Raw genomic sequence first — 18,389 nt, 5'->3', positions numbered from 1 at the left:
GCAGGCTCAGGTTTGGCAAGGCAATACAGTTCCAAAAGGTGTTGATAAGAAGAACCTCACCTAAAAAGGGCACTTGTCAGACAGAAAATAGTGACATTTGATTAGGTGGTCAGGTAAAGGGTTTTTATAAGGCTGGGTCAGGTATATCATGGTGAAGGACAGGCCTACATATCCTTACTCCCATCCTGGAAACTATAATTTCCAACTGCTGTAGGGCTGGTTCATGATAAGTTCAGATTAGTTAGGCTGGAGGAGGCTGTACGGCAAGTTCCTAAGCAAGGTTCTGACCCAAACAGCCACAAAGGTTAGCCAGAATTGCTGATTCCACAGGGAATCGACTGATGAAAGGTAGGCTTGGTCTACCAAGCGGTATGTGTGCCAGAGATGACCATGATTATGCTCATAGAGAGTGGTGTCATGATTGGTCAGACTAAGGTCTCACTGTGTGTTTGTCAAATGGAATTTCTAATAATGCTGGCTAACAACCACGTGTTTTACCGAGAAGAATCTGGTGTGTAGAGTTTCATTATGAGGTTGGGTCAGAAGAGAGTTAAGTAATAGTATGAGTGCAACCTTCACAAACCACATTCCTTCGATATATGTTTTTTCAAGTCATAAAGCTCAAGTCACTTTATTCTCTGTCCACTTCATGCGAAAAGCAATGCTTACCCACATCTTTACTCTTTTGCTTGTTGTTCTGAAGAGGAGGAACCTCTAGGAAGGTAATACCCGATGTTTCTAGAATATTGACCTCCACCGACAGGCTGCCTACTAACTGCATTGGACGGACACTAATTGCATGTTCATACACTCCTAGACGTCTTTGTAAAAGCTCCTCATACTTCAGAAGAAAAACTCCTTTATTTCGCCCAGGGATTGTTGCAGATGCATTAAAAGTTTCCATTCCATTTTCCCTGGAAGAAATCCACAGGAGAAAAGTTAAGGAGAAAAATATCCAAATTCATCTTAAAACGAAACACCTATTTTAAAGCTTTAACAAAAAGGATAATATTGATTCATATGCTAAACTCTTCCTGACTTCCAGCTGTCTGACCCGGCATTAAGACTCCCACTCCTGAAAACTCTCAAGAGCACGTGGGGTTTCTCAGAGATGGACGGGACTCTGAGAAGAAGCTAGAAACTGTTTATCATGTCACCACTCTTGTCTTTGCTTTTCCAGGCTATACAGACCTCAGTAAGTGTTATTTAGTGAATAGATTAATCCAAAACGTTGATGTTTCTATTAGAACTGGCAATGACTTGATCTCCAGTAGTCTCTCGTGCACACCAGAGCAGCCATTAACAATAGACAAGCGCGGGAGCTTATTAACAATTCATTTCTTATTTCTTTGCAGCACAAAACTGTTGCAACATTTAGGATGCGTCTTTTCAGAAGATGCACCTTGGGCGCATTGTACAGTTGCGCCAAGTGCTATGTGTGTCCAGTCCTAGGGCTCATTCACACATCCGATTTTTCCATGTACAAGAAAAATGGACCAATTATTTTGATCAGAGTTTGCAGAGTGTGGTTTTAGTGTCATCCATTTTTCTCATACGCGCAGAAATAAAAGAAATAAATGTCTCCACCTTCTCCATTCTTACAGTCTGTGAAAATAGGACCTCATTTGGATGTCATCCAAGTGCAATCCGAATTTTTCACAGACACATTGACTTGCATTGCCGATTTTGATCCGACCCTCTTAGGATAGTTCATGTAAAATTATCGGTCAAAAACCTGCTGAGTGTGAACATGTTCACTATCTTAAAAAAAATGTAGAGTATTAGGATATTCAGTCATACTAACACTCTTACACTATGCAAGCATTTTCAAGTAAATGTATCTTAGATGCAATACTAAACAGTCTCTGAAGATACATGGAGACTTCAGAAAAGACAAAGCATACAGTTTCCCCACTGACGCATGTTTCGCCTTGCTTCTTCCGGGGGCGTGACGCAGCACTGCTTTTTTGTGGATACCACCAGCACTTTCATTTTAGGTAAAATCATTTTCCATATCATATTTATATCTGTAGATGGATCCCCTATAGGCATCTATAATTAGGACTCTGAACTGATTGTCTGGACTTAGGACATAGGTACTAAGATTACTGAGATTACTATTGTGCAGTGTCCATTGTCATTATTATTGCTTATTTTAATAATATTTTGTAGCTACATCTCTTCTAGACATGAAGTACCTTATCCTATTCTTTTATCATGATTAATTCATAAAGAATATTTTTATATAATACTTTTCTTGTACGCTTCTTGACCTGACATTAATTTCGGTGGTCATTATGTGTTTATGTATTGTGAAGTGTGGCCCTCCTATCGGTTAGGGTTTTTTGGACAGTTACGTTTACAGTTTCCAAAATTTAGTAGTACAGTTTTTTGCTGCGTTTTTTGTTTATTCGTTTTTTTAGCCAAACACAGCAGTATACAGAAAAGTGAGTTTGTTTTATATTTTTTTCCCTCCTTTGTATCCACTCCTGGTTTAAGCTTAGAAAACTTTGGCAAAAATTGTGCCAAAAACAGTATGTGTGAATTAAAGTAATGACTGACTGATGTTAAAATCCGGACAAGTCTGACTATTTTAAAATCTAGCTCCATAGAGTCTATTACTTTTGTAGATTGCATTGAAATAAGAGCAAATGCAGGACTGTACATATTCATATGTAAAACTCCGATAGTTGTCTTATAAGCATTGTACATTGGGTGTTGTGCTCTGGATATTGGATATATTGGAGATATGACAGTAAACAGCAGCTGATAAAATGCAAAATATACTTATATAAAGCAGGTGTTTTGTTGGTTAAATATATAAAGTATACAGAAGGCTAATGGGTATAACATACTAAATTCCTGCTTACCCTACATCACCAATAATCTTATCATACTCTTGTATATTGTTTTCTCCGGTCTTTTTTCTCCATGTGACTTCACTATGATAAGTCCTGCCTTCGATAATCCTGCAATACATATAAATATTAGTAACACAAAGGACACGTCACTTACAAAACTATAAACTGAGAAAAAGATGATGCATATAGTGATTACAAATAATAACATCTAAAACATGTAACATTGCAAAACATCTAAATACCAAATGTCAATATGTGTTCCTAATAATTCTTGTATTATTATCACTGAGCACATATTATATACAGGTGTACATGTAACGTGGCGCAGGGCGGTAGCCGTGAGAAAGGCACTTGTCTGTGGCACCCAGCACGTCACATGAAAGTGGAGGTCCTGGCTGTGTGTGTGGACTAGGGCTGTGAGGGCATTACGCCTGTGCAGGCCGCATGTAACTGTTGTTGCAGGTTTACCAGGACCAGATGTTTGACAGTTCAATGAGAGAGATGATCATTGAAAACTAAACTTTTTACTCAATGGCAACTTGGTAAGGTTTATATACAAGGGATAGCAGGTACAATGTTTTACGAACGCTTCCTTTACAACTTGAAGCATTTTCCATTCAGTTTCCTTCCTTAGTAGTATACTTCAGGGATCTCTATGTCCACTGTTTCTCCCTACTTCACCACAACCCAGTTTTAACACTACATTCCTGATCAACAAGAGTCCTTTACTTGTTCTACAATTCCACCTCCTCTTTACACTACTGGCGGCATAGAACTCCCCCTTGTGACCCTTCACTAGTCCCACGTACTCAGTCCTGCTTAGGCCCATTATCTTCCAGCGTTATAAGCTCGGGGTCTCATGGTTAGACGTCCACTCCTAGGACCCATCTCTGGAAGGCCACTCTGTCTTTCTGTCACTTATGTCACTGTCACTATCCCTTCTCTTCAGTCTTATCACATTTAGAGTCACCCCAGAATGCGGCACTGTTCACCCTGGACCTTCAGGTCCACTCACTAAGCACTCCAGGCCCTATCTAACTTCCTAGCACAAAACAGTTACTGTCATTTACACTAATCCCTTCCACTGTGGGCTAGTCCCAGCTATTAACTCCAACTACACAAATTATTAATGCACTACACTATTCACATTACACAAGACAGTTCACATTACATATCATTAACACTTATTACATTTTACACAACATTTCACATTATATCACATAACACATTTCACAACACTGAAACTTGTCTCTTCAAGAGGGAAACGAGGGCAGCATGTCCATATCCTTACATATACAGTATTGTAAAATGCTTGCCATAAGATGGAGAGCAAAGGAAAGAAGCTGCAGTTATCTAGTACATACAAGCTTTTGGAAAATATATCTAGTTAAAAAATTGCAATATATTTTTGTTTGCACAATAATTTACTTGTACCTTCATATTTCAGTGTCTTCATAAGTACTAGTCATGAAATATTTTAATTTACCCAGAAAATTACAATATTTGTATGTATTAATCCTCATTCAGACATCTGTAATTTTTCACATTTGCAAAACAATGGTTCAAGCGTCATCAGTGTTTGGTCCATGTCTCCGTTTTTATCATCAGAGATTTTCTAGTAGGGATAAATATATAAAAATCAAAGCTTCTCCTATCTTTTGCAATGTTAATCACAGACAGCAAGGGACTGCACATTGATGCCATCTGTGTGCTGTCCGTGATTTTCTTGGACCTATAGACTTGTATTGCTACGAAATAATGATAAAAAATGGACGTCTCCATGATTTTTGCATGGACGCCTGGCCTGCAAAAAAATATACATATGTAAATAGCCCCACAGACTATAATGGGTACGTGTTCTACTCACGAAAATCATGGGTAGAACACGTGTGTGAAAAGCGGACGTCTGAATGAAGCCAAAATCAGATCCAGCACACTGATGAAAATCAGCCCGTACGAGAAGAAAAATGATGTCTGAATTAGGTCTTAGATCTCTGAATATTTTACCCATGTAATTCAACTCTTTGTCTTAGTACATTAGAACGTATTCTTACATGGTGAAGTTGGAGACAAAGGCTGCGGCCGGGATCTGCATCTGGAACACAACTTCTTTTGCCTCTACAGCCCTATTCACCATGGTGCAGGACACAGCAGTGAAGGCATAGCGGGATATGATTGTGGATTTCACAGTGAAGTCAGTAATCAAGGGTCTGATTTCCTGTAAATAAATAACCTTATTTAATAGACACATTAATATAATAAATAATGGGCTGCAGATTACCCATTGACCGTATCATTTATTGCGGATGCCAGGACTGCATTTACATTAATTAATTGATAATCGTATCGTATTATTGTATTGTCTTCTGTAACAGTCTGCTCGCTCTAGAATGTTTTCATTTTGTCTTCTGTTCTAAAAGGAAGATACTCTCCAGTAATTGCCCTAATAAAAAAAGACATTTCACCACTCCTGACATGCCATTCTTAGTAATTACTAGACTTGGGCAGATCGATTGGCGGATGCTAGTCTATCGGCCATGTCAGTAGTCGCTGGCTGCTCGATGGGAAACTTGCGAGTCCCTCACCTTCCAGAATTCCTGGCGCAGCTTTTCATTAGCCAGGGTTGGCACAATGTCACCATTGTGGCATGTCGCATAGATGACATTGCATCAGTCCGGCTAGTCAAAATCCGCGCCGGGGATCCGGTAAGAGATTCGAGAGTCTCCAGGCTCCAATACATATTTTTAAGAAGCATACTAACATAACCAAATATACTACTCAACCTAATAAAGAAAAAAATATTTTTACCATTGAAGTCAATGAAGAAATGTGTGGAAATTAATTTGTTATCGTCCACTTTGGTTTTCATATAGATCCTGACCCATTATAATTATATGTATAGTTGCTATTATTAACTTGGCACGTGGGACAATGTTTTTCTATTAAAATGCATGTTTTTTGAGCTAAAAACATTTTTGTAATTTGGTTTTATTAAAATTTGTTTTACATAGCCTCTGTATTTCACTGTCTATTGCTGGCTGCAGAATGAGTTATCTGAGGACCCTTCAGTGAGCTTGTTCTGATGGTCTGACAGGAGAGTTTGTAACGCTTTGATCTCTCTTTTTGTGGGCTCCTACCATAGACAATTAAAGTTAATTGTCCAGTAAAACAAGGAAATTGTAAAAGCTAAATGAAGCAACATTTTTAATGAATCCTAGGTGTAAAAATGATTTTAACCCCTTTCCAACCCTTGCCGTATTAGTACGCACATTTGCGTACCCCCGGTTCAGTGAGGGCTGCTGCGCTGAGCCCTCACTGAACCGAGCACATGTCAGCTGATTCTTACAGCTGACATGTGCCCGCAACAGCCGCGGGTGGAATCACGATCCACCCGCGGCTGTTAACATGTTAAATGCCGCTGTCAATCTCTGACAGCGGCATTTAACGCGCGCTTCCGGGTTGGGTGTCATAAGCCCCGCCCATCGGCAACCCCGTCACGTGATCGCGGGTCGCCGATGGGCGTGCATGACAACCCAGGGTCTGCAGCAGACGCCTGTGGTTGTCATGATCTGGTCGCTATGAGCGCCACCTAGTGGTCGGCGCTCATAGCACAGGACTATTTCTGCTGCATGCAGGGGATCTGCTCGTCCCCTGTATGTAGCAGAGACGATCAGACAACTGCTGCTTCTAGTCTCCCATGGAGACTATTGAAGCATGCAGTAAGTGAAAAAAAAATGTTTTTAAAAATATAAAAAAAATATAAAAGTTTAAATCACCCCCCTTTCGCCCCATTCAAAATAAAACATAAAAAAAAAAACCCACATACACATATTTGGTATCGCCGCGTTCATAATCGCCCGATCTATCAATATAAAAACAGAATTAATGCGATCGGTAAACGGTGTAACGAGAAAAAAATTCTAAACGCCAGAATTACGTTTTTTGGTCGCCGCAAAATTGCAATAAAATGCAATAACGGGCGATCAAAGCATCGGATCTACCCCAAAATTTTATCAATAAAAACGTCAGCCCGGCGCGCAAAAAATAAGCCCTCACCCAGTCCCGGATCACGAAAAATGGAGACGCTACAGGTCTCGGAAAATGGCGCTATTTTTTTTTAGTTTTTTTTACCAAATTTTGGAATTTTTTTTCACCACTTAAATATAAAATAACCTATACATGTTTGGTGTCTACGAACTCGTAATGACCTGGAGAATAAGAATGGCAGGTCAGTTTTAGCATTCAGTGAACGTGGTAAAAAAAAATAAATAAAAAGCAACTGTGGTATTGCACTTTTTTTTGCAATTTTACCGCACTTGGAATTTTTTCCCCGTTTTCCCGTACACGATATGGCAAAACTAGTAATGGCGTTGAAAAGTACAACTTGTCCTGCAAAAAATAAGCCCTCACATGGCCATATTGTCCAAAAAATAAAAACGCTATGGCTCTGGGAACAAGGGGAGCAAAAAACGAAAAAGCAAAAACGACAAAACCCAAGGTTGCGAAGGGGTTAAGTCCCAAATAAATGCATTTAATTAAAAAAAATGTTCGCAAGCGGGGTCAACTTTGATGGAAGTTTCATGACGCTTACCCTCCTTGATGCATATGGAACTTGCCTTGGAAAGCGGGATCCGACCTGTAGTTAGTAAACAATATGTTTATAAAAATATAGACTAATAGTAAGGAAATTCGAGATTCATTTAGAGTGTAATAATCACACATTATGGCATCCTTTAGCTGAGAAAGTGATGTTAGTAAAGTTTAATGAAATTTCCCATAATCGAGTGCATTCCTGAAATGTGAACTGTTGGTATTACATTTAGATTTATCTCACATAACAAACTACTGGAGAAAAGAATCTTGTTAACATTTTGATGGCACATCCAACCAAACAACATGGCACAGTGCTTATTTTATAAATGAGTTACTTAGGAAGTAAAATGGCACACATTCATCAAGTTCACCCCTTTCTCAGACCAAACCAGCTGGAATCTAAAATTCCTTATTGAACCCACAGTGAAATCTGAAAATTTGCCAGCTTATTCAGTGTATGAAAGTTAAAAGTCCCCTAGCGATCCAACAGCCGCACTTGGTTTACATGAAGACAACACGTGACCACTGCAGCCAATCAGTGACACCAGAAGATAGTCACTGCTCAGAGGTAAGAGGCATGGTAAGCTAAAATATAGGTAACCCCCTTTAGTGTCAGATCTATGTAAAATGTTATCTATGAATCTTCCTTTATCACCTCATGGTTATTCCAAAGTAACACAGTTCTGAAAGGCCTTTTATATGGGAGCGATGATCACTTGAACAATTGTTAGTATGATTGGTCATTTCTGATTAATTATTGCACCATTTCAGCAAAAGAGGGGGATAATGTACAATTGCACAGATGATGATTTGTACAAAACTCTCACGATAATTGTAACATCTAAAGATCTCTTTCCGGTCTTGATGTTTGAAACCACAATGTCCCCTATCAAGTGCTGCCTATTTTCCTGAGTGTGCCTCATCTGCTGCTTTTTAATAAAATTGCACTAGAGCAGAGCTTTGATAAGTCACACCATCTTAGATATAGTGTTTATAGCAGAGCACTGGATCGGATGATATAAGTACTGTTGCTCCCTTTATTTTATTGGGATTGGTCAAAAGAGGGCAAACCCTTTAAAGGAGTTGTCCGGAACTATTTTATTTATTTTTTAAGGATGGGCCAAAAAACTAACATCAACCGCTACTGCCGGCAATTCATCTGCTCCACATCAACAGGGCAGTTCTTCTTCTTCCCTGCTGCTCTATCGATGCGTTATGACTGCTGACATCATTCTGATCTGCACATTCCCTGGTTGCTTACACTATTACACTGTGCTGGCAGAAATGTGCGGCTGCAACAGCTGCACTGACACTGTACTTGGTACATGCTGGAGTTAAAGGGAAACTGTTACCTCGGAAAACATTCTTTACCTGCACATGAAGGGTTAATCTGCAGGTAAATAACATTCCAATGCTTCCTGGCCACTTTACAGAAAGGGCGGCTACTGGGAGAAAATGAATTTATTTCCTCCCGGGATCCACTGCCATTCAGTCATAGGAGACCGGAGTGGCTTCAGTCACTGCTCACAGCAATGTAAGCGCCCCGTCAGTTTGATTGACAGCTCGCTCTGCACATACACTGTAGAGTCAGCAATGAAAGTGCAGAAGTGTATTGCTACTTGTAGATTACAACTCTGCAGGCTGCCATCTGTAAATTAATAGCATAACCGTCTATCCAAACCTGGTGGATGTCAGTTTTGCAGACAAAAAATAATTTATCATCTTTTAAATTTAAACAAGAATCTTTCCATTCACTGACAGCAAGCAGTGATCTTGGTAAGGGTAAAAAAGTGAAGCACCATGTAATATAGAAAGCAAAATAATGTTTTATTTTTAACAATTAAAATTACTTTAAAATTTCTACAAAACCATAAAAGCAGTAGAACACATAGCATCAGAGAGGTTAGAGACCGCATTATAGGGACTGCACTATAGAGACTACACCATAGGGACTGCATTATAGGAACTGCACTATAGAGACTACACCATAGTGACTGCACTATAGAGACTACACCATAGGGACTGCACTATAGAGACTACACCATAGGGACTGCAATATAGAGGCTACACCATAGGGACTGCACTATAGAGACTACACCATAGGGACTGCAATATAGAGGCTACACCATAGGGACTGCACTATAGGAACTGCACTATAGAGACTACACCATAGGGACTGCACTATAGGGACTGAACTATAGAGACTACACCATAGGGACTGCACTATAGAGACTACACTATAGGGACTGCAATATAGAGGCTACACCATAGGGACTGCACTATAGGAACTGCACTATAGAGACTACACCATAGGGACTGCACTATAGAGACTACACCATAGGGACTGCAATATAGAGGCTACACCATAGGGACTGCACTATAGGAACTGCACTATAGAGACTACACCATAGGGACCGCACTATAGGGACTGAACTATAGAGACTACACCATAGGGACTGTACTATAGAAGCTACACCATAGTGATTGCACTATAGAGGCTACACCATATGGACTGCACTATAGAGACTACACCATAGGGACTGCACTATAGAGACTACACCATAGGGACCGCACTATAGAGACTGCACTATAGAGACTACACCATAGGGACCGCACTATAGAGACTACACCATAGGGACTAAACTATAGGGACTACACCATAAGGACTGCACTATAGAGACTGCACTATAGAGACTACACCATAGGGACTGCACTATAGGGACTGCACTATAGAGACTACACCATAGGGACTAAACTATAGGGACTACACCATAACGACTGCACTATAGGGACTGCACTATAGAGACTACACCATAGGTACTGCACTATAGGGACTGCACTATAGAGACTACACCATAGTGACTGCACTATAGAGACTACACCATAGGGACTGCACTATAGGGACTGCACCAGAGGGACTGCACTATAGGGACTGCACTATAGGGACTGCATTATAGAGACTACACCATAGGGACTGCACTATAGGGGCTGCACTATAGAGGCTACACCATAGGGACTGCACTATAGAGACTACACCATAGGGACTGCACTTTAGGGACTGCACTATAGAGGCTTCACCATAGGGACTGCCCTATAGAGACTACACCATAGGGACTGCACTATAGGGACTGCACTATAGAGACTACACCATAGGGACCGCACTATAGGGACTGCACTATAGAGACTACACCATAGGGACCGCACTATAGGGACTACACTATAGGGACTATATACACCATAGGGACTGCACTATAGGGACTGCACTATAGGGACTGCATCATAGGGACTGCACTATAGGGACTGCACTATAGGGACTGCACTATAGAGACTACACCATAGGGACTGCACTATAGGGACTGCACTATAGAGACTACACCATAGTGACGGCACTATAGAGACTACACCATAGGGACTGCACTATAGGGACTGCACCATAGTGACTGCACTATAGAGACTACACCATAGGGACTGCACTATAGAGACTACACCATAGAGACTGTACTATAGGGACTGCACTATAGAGACTACACCATAGGGACTAAACAATAGGGACTACACCATAAGGACTGCACTATACGGACTGCACTATAGAGACTACACCATAGGGACTGCACTATAGGGACTGCACCATAGGGACTGCACTATAGGGACTGTACTATAGAGACTGCACCATAGGGACTGCACTATAGGGACTGCACTATAGAGACTACACCATAGGGACTGCACTATAGGGACTGCACTATAGGGACTGCACTATAGAGACTACACCATAGGGACTGCACTATAGGGACTGCACTATAGAGACTACACCATAGTGACGGCACTATAGAGACTACACCATAGGGACTGCACTATAGGGACTGCACCATAGTGACTGCACTATAGAGACTACACCATAGGGACTGCACTATAGAGACTACACCATAGAGACTGTACTATAGGGACTGCACTATAGAGACTACACCATAGGGACTAAACAATAGGGACTACACCATAAGGACTGCACTATACGGACTGCACTATAGAGACTACACCATAGGGACTGCACTATAGGGACTGCACCATAGGGACTGCACTATAGGGACTGTACTATAGAGACTGCACCATAGGGACTGCACTATAGGGACTGCACTATAGAGACTACACCATAGGGACTGCACTATAGGGACTGCACTATAGAGACTGCACTATAGAGACTACACCATGGGGACTGCACTATAGAGACTACACCATAGGGATCGCACGATAGGGACTGCACTATAGATACTACACCATAGGGACTGCACTATAGGGACTGCACTATAGGGACTGCACTATAGAGACTACACCATAGGGATTGCACTATAGGGACTGCACTATAGAGACTGCACTATAGAGACTACACCATAGGGACTGCACTATAGAGAGTGCACTATAGAGACTTCACCATAGGGACTGCACTATAGGGACTGCACTATAGAGACTACACCATAGGGACTGCACTATAGGGACTGCACCATAGGGACTGCACCAAAGGGACTGCACTATAGGGACTACACCATTGGGACTACACTATAGGGACTGCACTATAGAGACTACACTATGGGGACTGCACTATAGAGACTACACCATGGGGACTGCACCATAGAGACTACACTATGGGGACTGCACTATAGAGACTACACCATAGGGACTAAACTATAGGGACTACACCATAAGGACTGCACTATAGGGACTGCACTATAGGGACTGCACTATAGAGACTACACCATAGGGACTGCACTATAGGGACTGCACTATAAAGACTACACCATAGTGACTGCACTATAGGGACTGCACTATAGAGACTACACCATAGGAACTAAACTATAGGGACTACACCATAAGGACTGCACTATAGGGACTGCACTATAGAGACTACACCATAGGGACTGCACTATAGGGACTGCACTATAGAGACTACACCATAGGGACTAAACTATAGAGACTACACCATAGGGACTAAACTATAGGGACTACACCATAAGGACTGCACTATAGGGACTGCACTATAGGGACTGCACTATAGAGACTACACCATAGGGACTGCACTATAGGGACTGCACTATAGAGACTACACCATAGTGACTGCACTATAGGGACTGCACTATAGAGACTACACCATAGGGACTAAACTATAGGGACTACACCATAAGGACTGCACTATAGAGACTACACAATAGGGACTGCACTATAGGGACTGCACTATAGAGACTACACCATAGGGACTAAACTATAGAGACTACACCATAGGGACTGCACTATAGGGACTGCACCAGAGGGACTGCACTATAGGGACTGCACTATAGAGGCTACACCATAGGGACTGCACTATAGAGACTACACCATAGGGACTGCACTTTAAGGACTGCACTATAGAGGCTTCACTATAGGGACTGCACTATAGAGACTACACCATAGGGACCGCACTATAGAGACTACACTATAGGGACTATATACACCATAGGGACTGCACTCTAGGGACTGCACTCTAGGGACTGCACCATAGGGACTGCACCATAGGGACTACACCATATGGACTGCACTATACGGACTGCACTATAGAGACTACACCATAGGGACTGCACTATAGGGACTGCACCATAGGGACTGCACTATAGAGACTACACCATAGGGACTGCACTATAGAGACTACACCATAGGGACTGCACTATAGAGGCTACACCATAGGGACTGCACTATAGAGACTACACCATAGGGACTGCACTATAGGGACTACACCATAGGGACTGCACTATAGAGACTACACAATAGTGACTGCACTATAGAGACTACACCATAGGGACTGCACTATAGGGACTGCACTATAGGGACTGCACTATAGAGACTACACCATAGGGACTGCACTATAGGGACTGTACTATAGAGACTGCACTATAGGGACTGCACTATAGGGACTGCACTATAGAGACTACACCATAGGGATTGCACTATAGGGACTGCACTATAGAGACTGCACTATAGAGACTACACCATAGGGACTGCACTATAGAGAGTGCACTATAGAGACTTCACCATAGGGACTGCACTATAGGGACTGCACTATGGAGACTATACCATAGGGACTGCACTATAGGGACTGCACTATAGAGACTACACCATAGGGACTAAACTATAGAGACTACACCATAGGGACTAAACTATAGGGACTACACCATAAGGACTGCACTATAGGGACTGCACTATAGGGACTGCACTATAGAGACTACACCATAGGGACTGCACTATAGGGACTGCACTATAGAGACTACACCATAGTGACTGCACTATAGGGACTGCACTATAGAGACTACACCATAGGGACTAAACTATAGGGACTACACCATAAGGACTGCACTATAGAGACTACACAATAGGGACTGCACTATAGGGACTGCACTATAGAGACTACACCATAGGGACTAAACTATAGAGACTACACCATAGGGACTGCACTATAGGGACTGCACCAGAGGGACTGCACTATAGGGACTGCACTATAGAGGCTACACCATAGGGACTGCACTATAGAGACTACACCATAGGGACTGCACTTTAAGGACTGCACTATAGAGGCTTCACCATAGGGACTGCACTATAGAGACTACACCAAAGGGACTGCACTATAGGGACTGCACTATAGAGACTACACCATAGGGACCGCAGTACAGGGACTGCACTATAGAGACTACACCATAGGGACCGCACTATAGAGACTACACTATAGGGACTATATACACCATAGGGACTGCACTCTAGGGACTGCACTATAGGGACTGCACCATAGGGACTGCACCATAGGGACTACACCATAGGGACTGCACTATAGGGACTGCACTATAGAGACTACACCATAGGGACTGCACTATAGGGACTGCACCATAGGGACTGCACTATAGAGACTACACCATAGGGACTGCACTATAGAGACTACACCATGGGGACTGCACTATAGAGACTACACCATAGGGACTGCACTATAGGGACTACAGTATAGAGGCTACACCATAGGGACTGCACTATAGAGGCTACACCATAGGGACTGCACTATAGAGACTACACCATAGGGACTGCACTATAGGGACTACACCATAGGGACTGCACTATAGAGACTACACAATAGGGACTGCACTATAGAGACTACACCATAGGGACTGCACTATAGGGACTGCACTATAGGGACTGCACTATAGAGACTACACCATAGGGATTGCACTATAGAGACTGCACTATAGAGACTACACCATAGGGACTGCACTATAGAGAGTGCACTATAGAGACTTCACCATAGGGACTGCACTATAGGGACTGCACTATAGAGACTACACCATAGGGACTGCACTATAGGGACTGCACCATAGGGACTGCACCAAAGGGACTGCACTATAGGGACTACACCATTGGGACTACACTATAGGGACTGCACTATAGAGACTACACTATGGGGACTGCACTATAGAGACTACACCATGGGGACTGCACTATAGAGACTACACTATGGGGACTGCACTATAGAGACTACACCATAGGGACTAAACTATAGGGACTACACCATAAGGACTGCACTATAGGGACTGCACTATAGGGACTGCACTATAGAGACTACACCATAGGGACTGCACTATAGGGACTGCACTATAGAGACTACACCATAGTGACTGCACTATAGGGACTGCACTATAGAGACTACACCATAGGGACTAAACTATAGGGACTACACCATAAGGACTGCACTATAGGGACTGCACTATAGAGACTACACCATAGGGACTGCACTATAGGGACTGCACTATAGAGACTACACCATAGGGACTAAACTATAGGGACTACACCATAAGGACTGCACTATAGGGACTGCACTATAGGGACTGCACTATAGAGACTACACCATAGGGACTGCACTATAGGGACTGCACTATAGAGACTACACCATAGTGACTGCACTATAGGGACTGCACTATAGAGGCTACACCATAGGGACTAAACTATAGGGACTACACCAGAAGGACTGCACTATAGAGACTACACAATAGGGACTGCACTATAGGGACTGCACTATAGAGACTACACCATAGGGACTAAACTATAGAGACTACACCATAGGGACTGCACTATAGGGACTGCACCAGAGGGACTGCACTATAGGGACTGCACTATAGAGGCTACACCATAGGGACTGCACTATAGAGACTACACCATAGGGACTGCACTTTAAGGACTGCACTATAGAGGCTTCACCATAGGGACTGCACTATAGAGACTACACCAAAGGGACTGCACTATAGGGACTGCACTATAGAGACTACACCATAGGGACCGCACTATAGGGACTGCACTATAGAGACTACACCATAGGGACCGCACTATAGAGACTACACTATAGGGACTATATACACCATAGGGACTGCACTCTAGGGACTGCACTATAGGGACTGCACCATAGGGACTGCACCATAGGGACTACACCATAGGGACTGCACTATAGGGACTGCACTATGGAGACTACACCATAGGGACTGCACTATAGGGACTGCACCATAGGGACTGCACTATAGAGACTACACCATAGGGACTGCACTATAGAGAATACACCATGGGGACTGCACTATAGAGACTACACCATAGGGACTGCACTATAGGGACTACAGTATAGAGGCTACACCATAGGGACTGCACTATAGAGGCTACACCATAGGGACTGCACTATAGAGACTACACCATAGGGACTGCACTATAGAGACTACACAATAGGGACTGCACTATAGAGACTACACCATAGGGACTGCACTATAGGGACTGCATTATAGGGACTACACCATAGGGACGGCACTATAGGGACTGCACTATAGAGACTACACCATAGGGACTGCACTATAGGTCTCAGCCTGCATTATGTGAGACAGTGTTAGCACTGGACGTGTGAGAAGCCAGATATACTGTGTTTGTTGAGTGTACATTCTCTGACTTTAATCTATGGAAAGCTTTTCCAGATCAGTTGACCTGACTTCCTATCAGGGACATGAGAGATAAGCGGAAAACCTTAGCAGCTCCACATTCCATTTCCATACTACCAAGGGACCTCAAGCTTATCGGTAGAACTTCCCCAATTCTACTTCACATGTATAAATGAGTTTCATGTATTTTTATTTACTTAAAGCCAAGAAATTGTATAAATCAGAAATATTTGTCCTAATATCAACCTTTTCCCATCTAAAATGCTGAAATCGGTAAACCATTTTAGGAGTAAAAAACCCCTTGCTACAAAGAACCTGCCAGCACTCCTGGTGTAAATTATTGCATTCCCGATATTGTAGCACTTTTGAAGCATACTGACTTAGATCTGCATTATGCTATTCCTCTGTTATTCCTCCTGGAGATGCATGAATAAAGTGACAGCTGGATCTTACCAGCTGCGGGTCTGTCTTTACACACTCTGACAATATCCAATGACTGCTGCCAATGTCAGACCCCACCTCCCACATAGACAAGAAGAATGGTACCACCTAGTTGTCAATTTATTCATGAACTTTTAGGAGGAATAACAGAGGAACCACAGTACACATCATTGTAAGAAGATGCTTTCCAGAATAGTTGTATTATTGGGAATACAAGTTAGTAAAATAGCCAGGAAAGGCATCAGAACGTCTTTTAGTGAATACTGTACAGAACACACGATTTACGATGGTCAATTGGTAGATCTTTAGTCTAAATAACTGGCCACACTGGAGGATATAACTCTAACATAGTATATAGTGGATGTACCCATAGGGTGACCCCCCTATCAGCTGGGGCAAATATTCTCCGTAGCTGAACTGTATGTACAAGAATAGTAAACTGCACAGCATAACTAAAGCAATAAAGATATCATAAAAGCTACGGTAATATATTTACTAAAAGTATATATTTCATTATTACAAGTGTAGGCAGATGGCACTTTGACAAATAGTTACTACATTGCTCATTCATCATGCATTAAAAGAAACTGGAAAATTACTAGACTTTCTAATTAGTACAAGATATTCACTCACTTCTGGAAAAATATGAGATTATGAAAAATAAAATGTGTTAAATGCTCATACAATGATTTTTATGATATAAGGACCTTCCGACAGTTGTACACTAAATTATTAATACCCTCATATAAGAGTCTTATTCTTCTATTGTGCTTATTCTTATATAAAGTACTCACTTTCTCCGCAATCCCATTTGTTATTGTGAACTCAAACAAGTTACTCTCAATTTTCTCAGCTTCATGATCTGCCAAGACAAGAGAAAAGTAGAAGCAGACGCAGAGCCCAAGCAGAAAGTCCATATTAAATCCTTTGGGTGCAGTGATTCTCCCAGGGAGGACTGGAATATGTCTGTGGCAGTGCTGGGTTTCTACATGTACAGTGGGAACTTGCCAGTCTGCAGCTGGCTGAGATGTCTCAGAGAGACTGGAGAAAGAGGCAGACACAGTCCCACCCCTCCCACACCTCACCCCAGCCCCTCATCCATGCTCTCTCCATCAAACCTGCTGTATATCGGCACTGTACAGACTACAGATGTGGATGATGACTACTGAGATATGGCGCCAGCTGTATAAATGATGGGCGCAGAGCAGACATCCAGCACCTGTTGTTCCACTTCAAATCATGGGAATAAATGTATCCAGTACAAGTGTTGCTGTTTCCTGATCACAATCCTCCATGCAGTCTTTAACATAAATAAATCGAGAGGTAACTTAAAAAGAGTGCAAATGTTTCACCCAGTTGGGGTGTAACGTGGCGCGGGGTGGTAGTCGTGGGCGAGGTACTCATCTTTCACGCCCCGGCATGCTACATGAAGATGGGGGTCCTAGCTGGCTGGCTGTGCGGACTTTGTCTACGGGGGCGTTATGCCCTTGTAAGCCACATGATGCCGGTGACTTTGGCTGAG

At 42.4% G+C, this 18,389-nt stretch overlaps 1 protein-coding gene across 1 annotated transcript in view; it reads right to left on the bottom strand.

Moving 5' to 3' along the window:
• The window catches only part of ITIH5 (inter-alpha-trypsin inhibitor heavy chain 5), a 92,108-nt gene extending 74,171 nt beyond the window's left edge, over positions 1 to 17,937 (bottom strand). Inside the window, exons 1-5 of the mRNA XM_073652447.1 lie at positions 17,662 to 17,937; positions 7,453 to 7,497; positions 4,916 to 5,079; positions 2,871 to 2,969; positions 670 to 914 (exon numbers count right to left, since the gene is read on the bottom strand). Coding sequence (XP_073508548.1) covers positions 670 to 914; positions 2,871 to 2,969; positions 4,916 to 5,079; positions 7,453 to 7,497; positions 17,662 to 17,784 — 676 coding nt within the window. The 5' untranslated portion in view covers positions 17,785 to 17,937. The remainder of the gene's footprint in view (positions 1 to 669; positions 915 to 2,870; positions 2,970 to 4,915; positions 5,080 to 7,452; positions 7,498 to 17,661) is intronic.
• Between the last annotated feature and the right edge of the window lie 452 nt (positions 17,938 to 18,389).

This window comes from Phyllobates terribilis, unplaced genomic scaffold (genome assembly GCF_046119375.1).
Source record: "Phyllobates terribilis strain yellow unplaced genomic scaffold, ASM4611937v1 Scaffold_11__3_contigs__length_659146591, whole genome shotgun sequence".
NCBI classification, from domain to species: domain Eukaryota; kingdom Metazoa; phylum Chordata; class Amphibia; order Anura; family Dendrobatidae; genus Phyllobates; species Phyllobates terribilis.
Note: the sequence above shows the minus strand (reverse complement) of the source record. Positions and strands in the feature narration are given on the sequence as shown.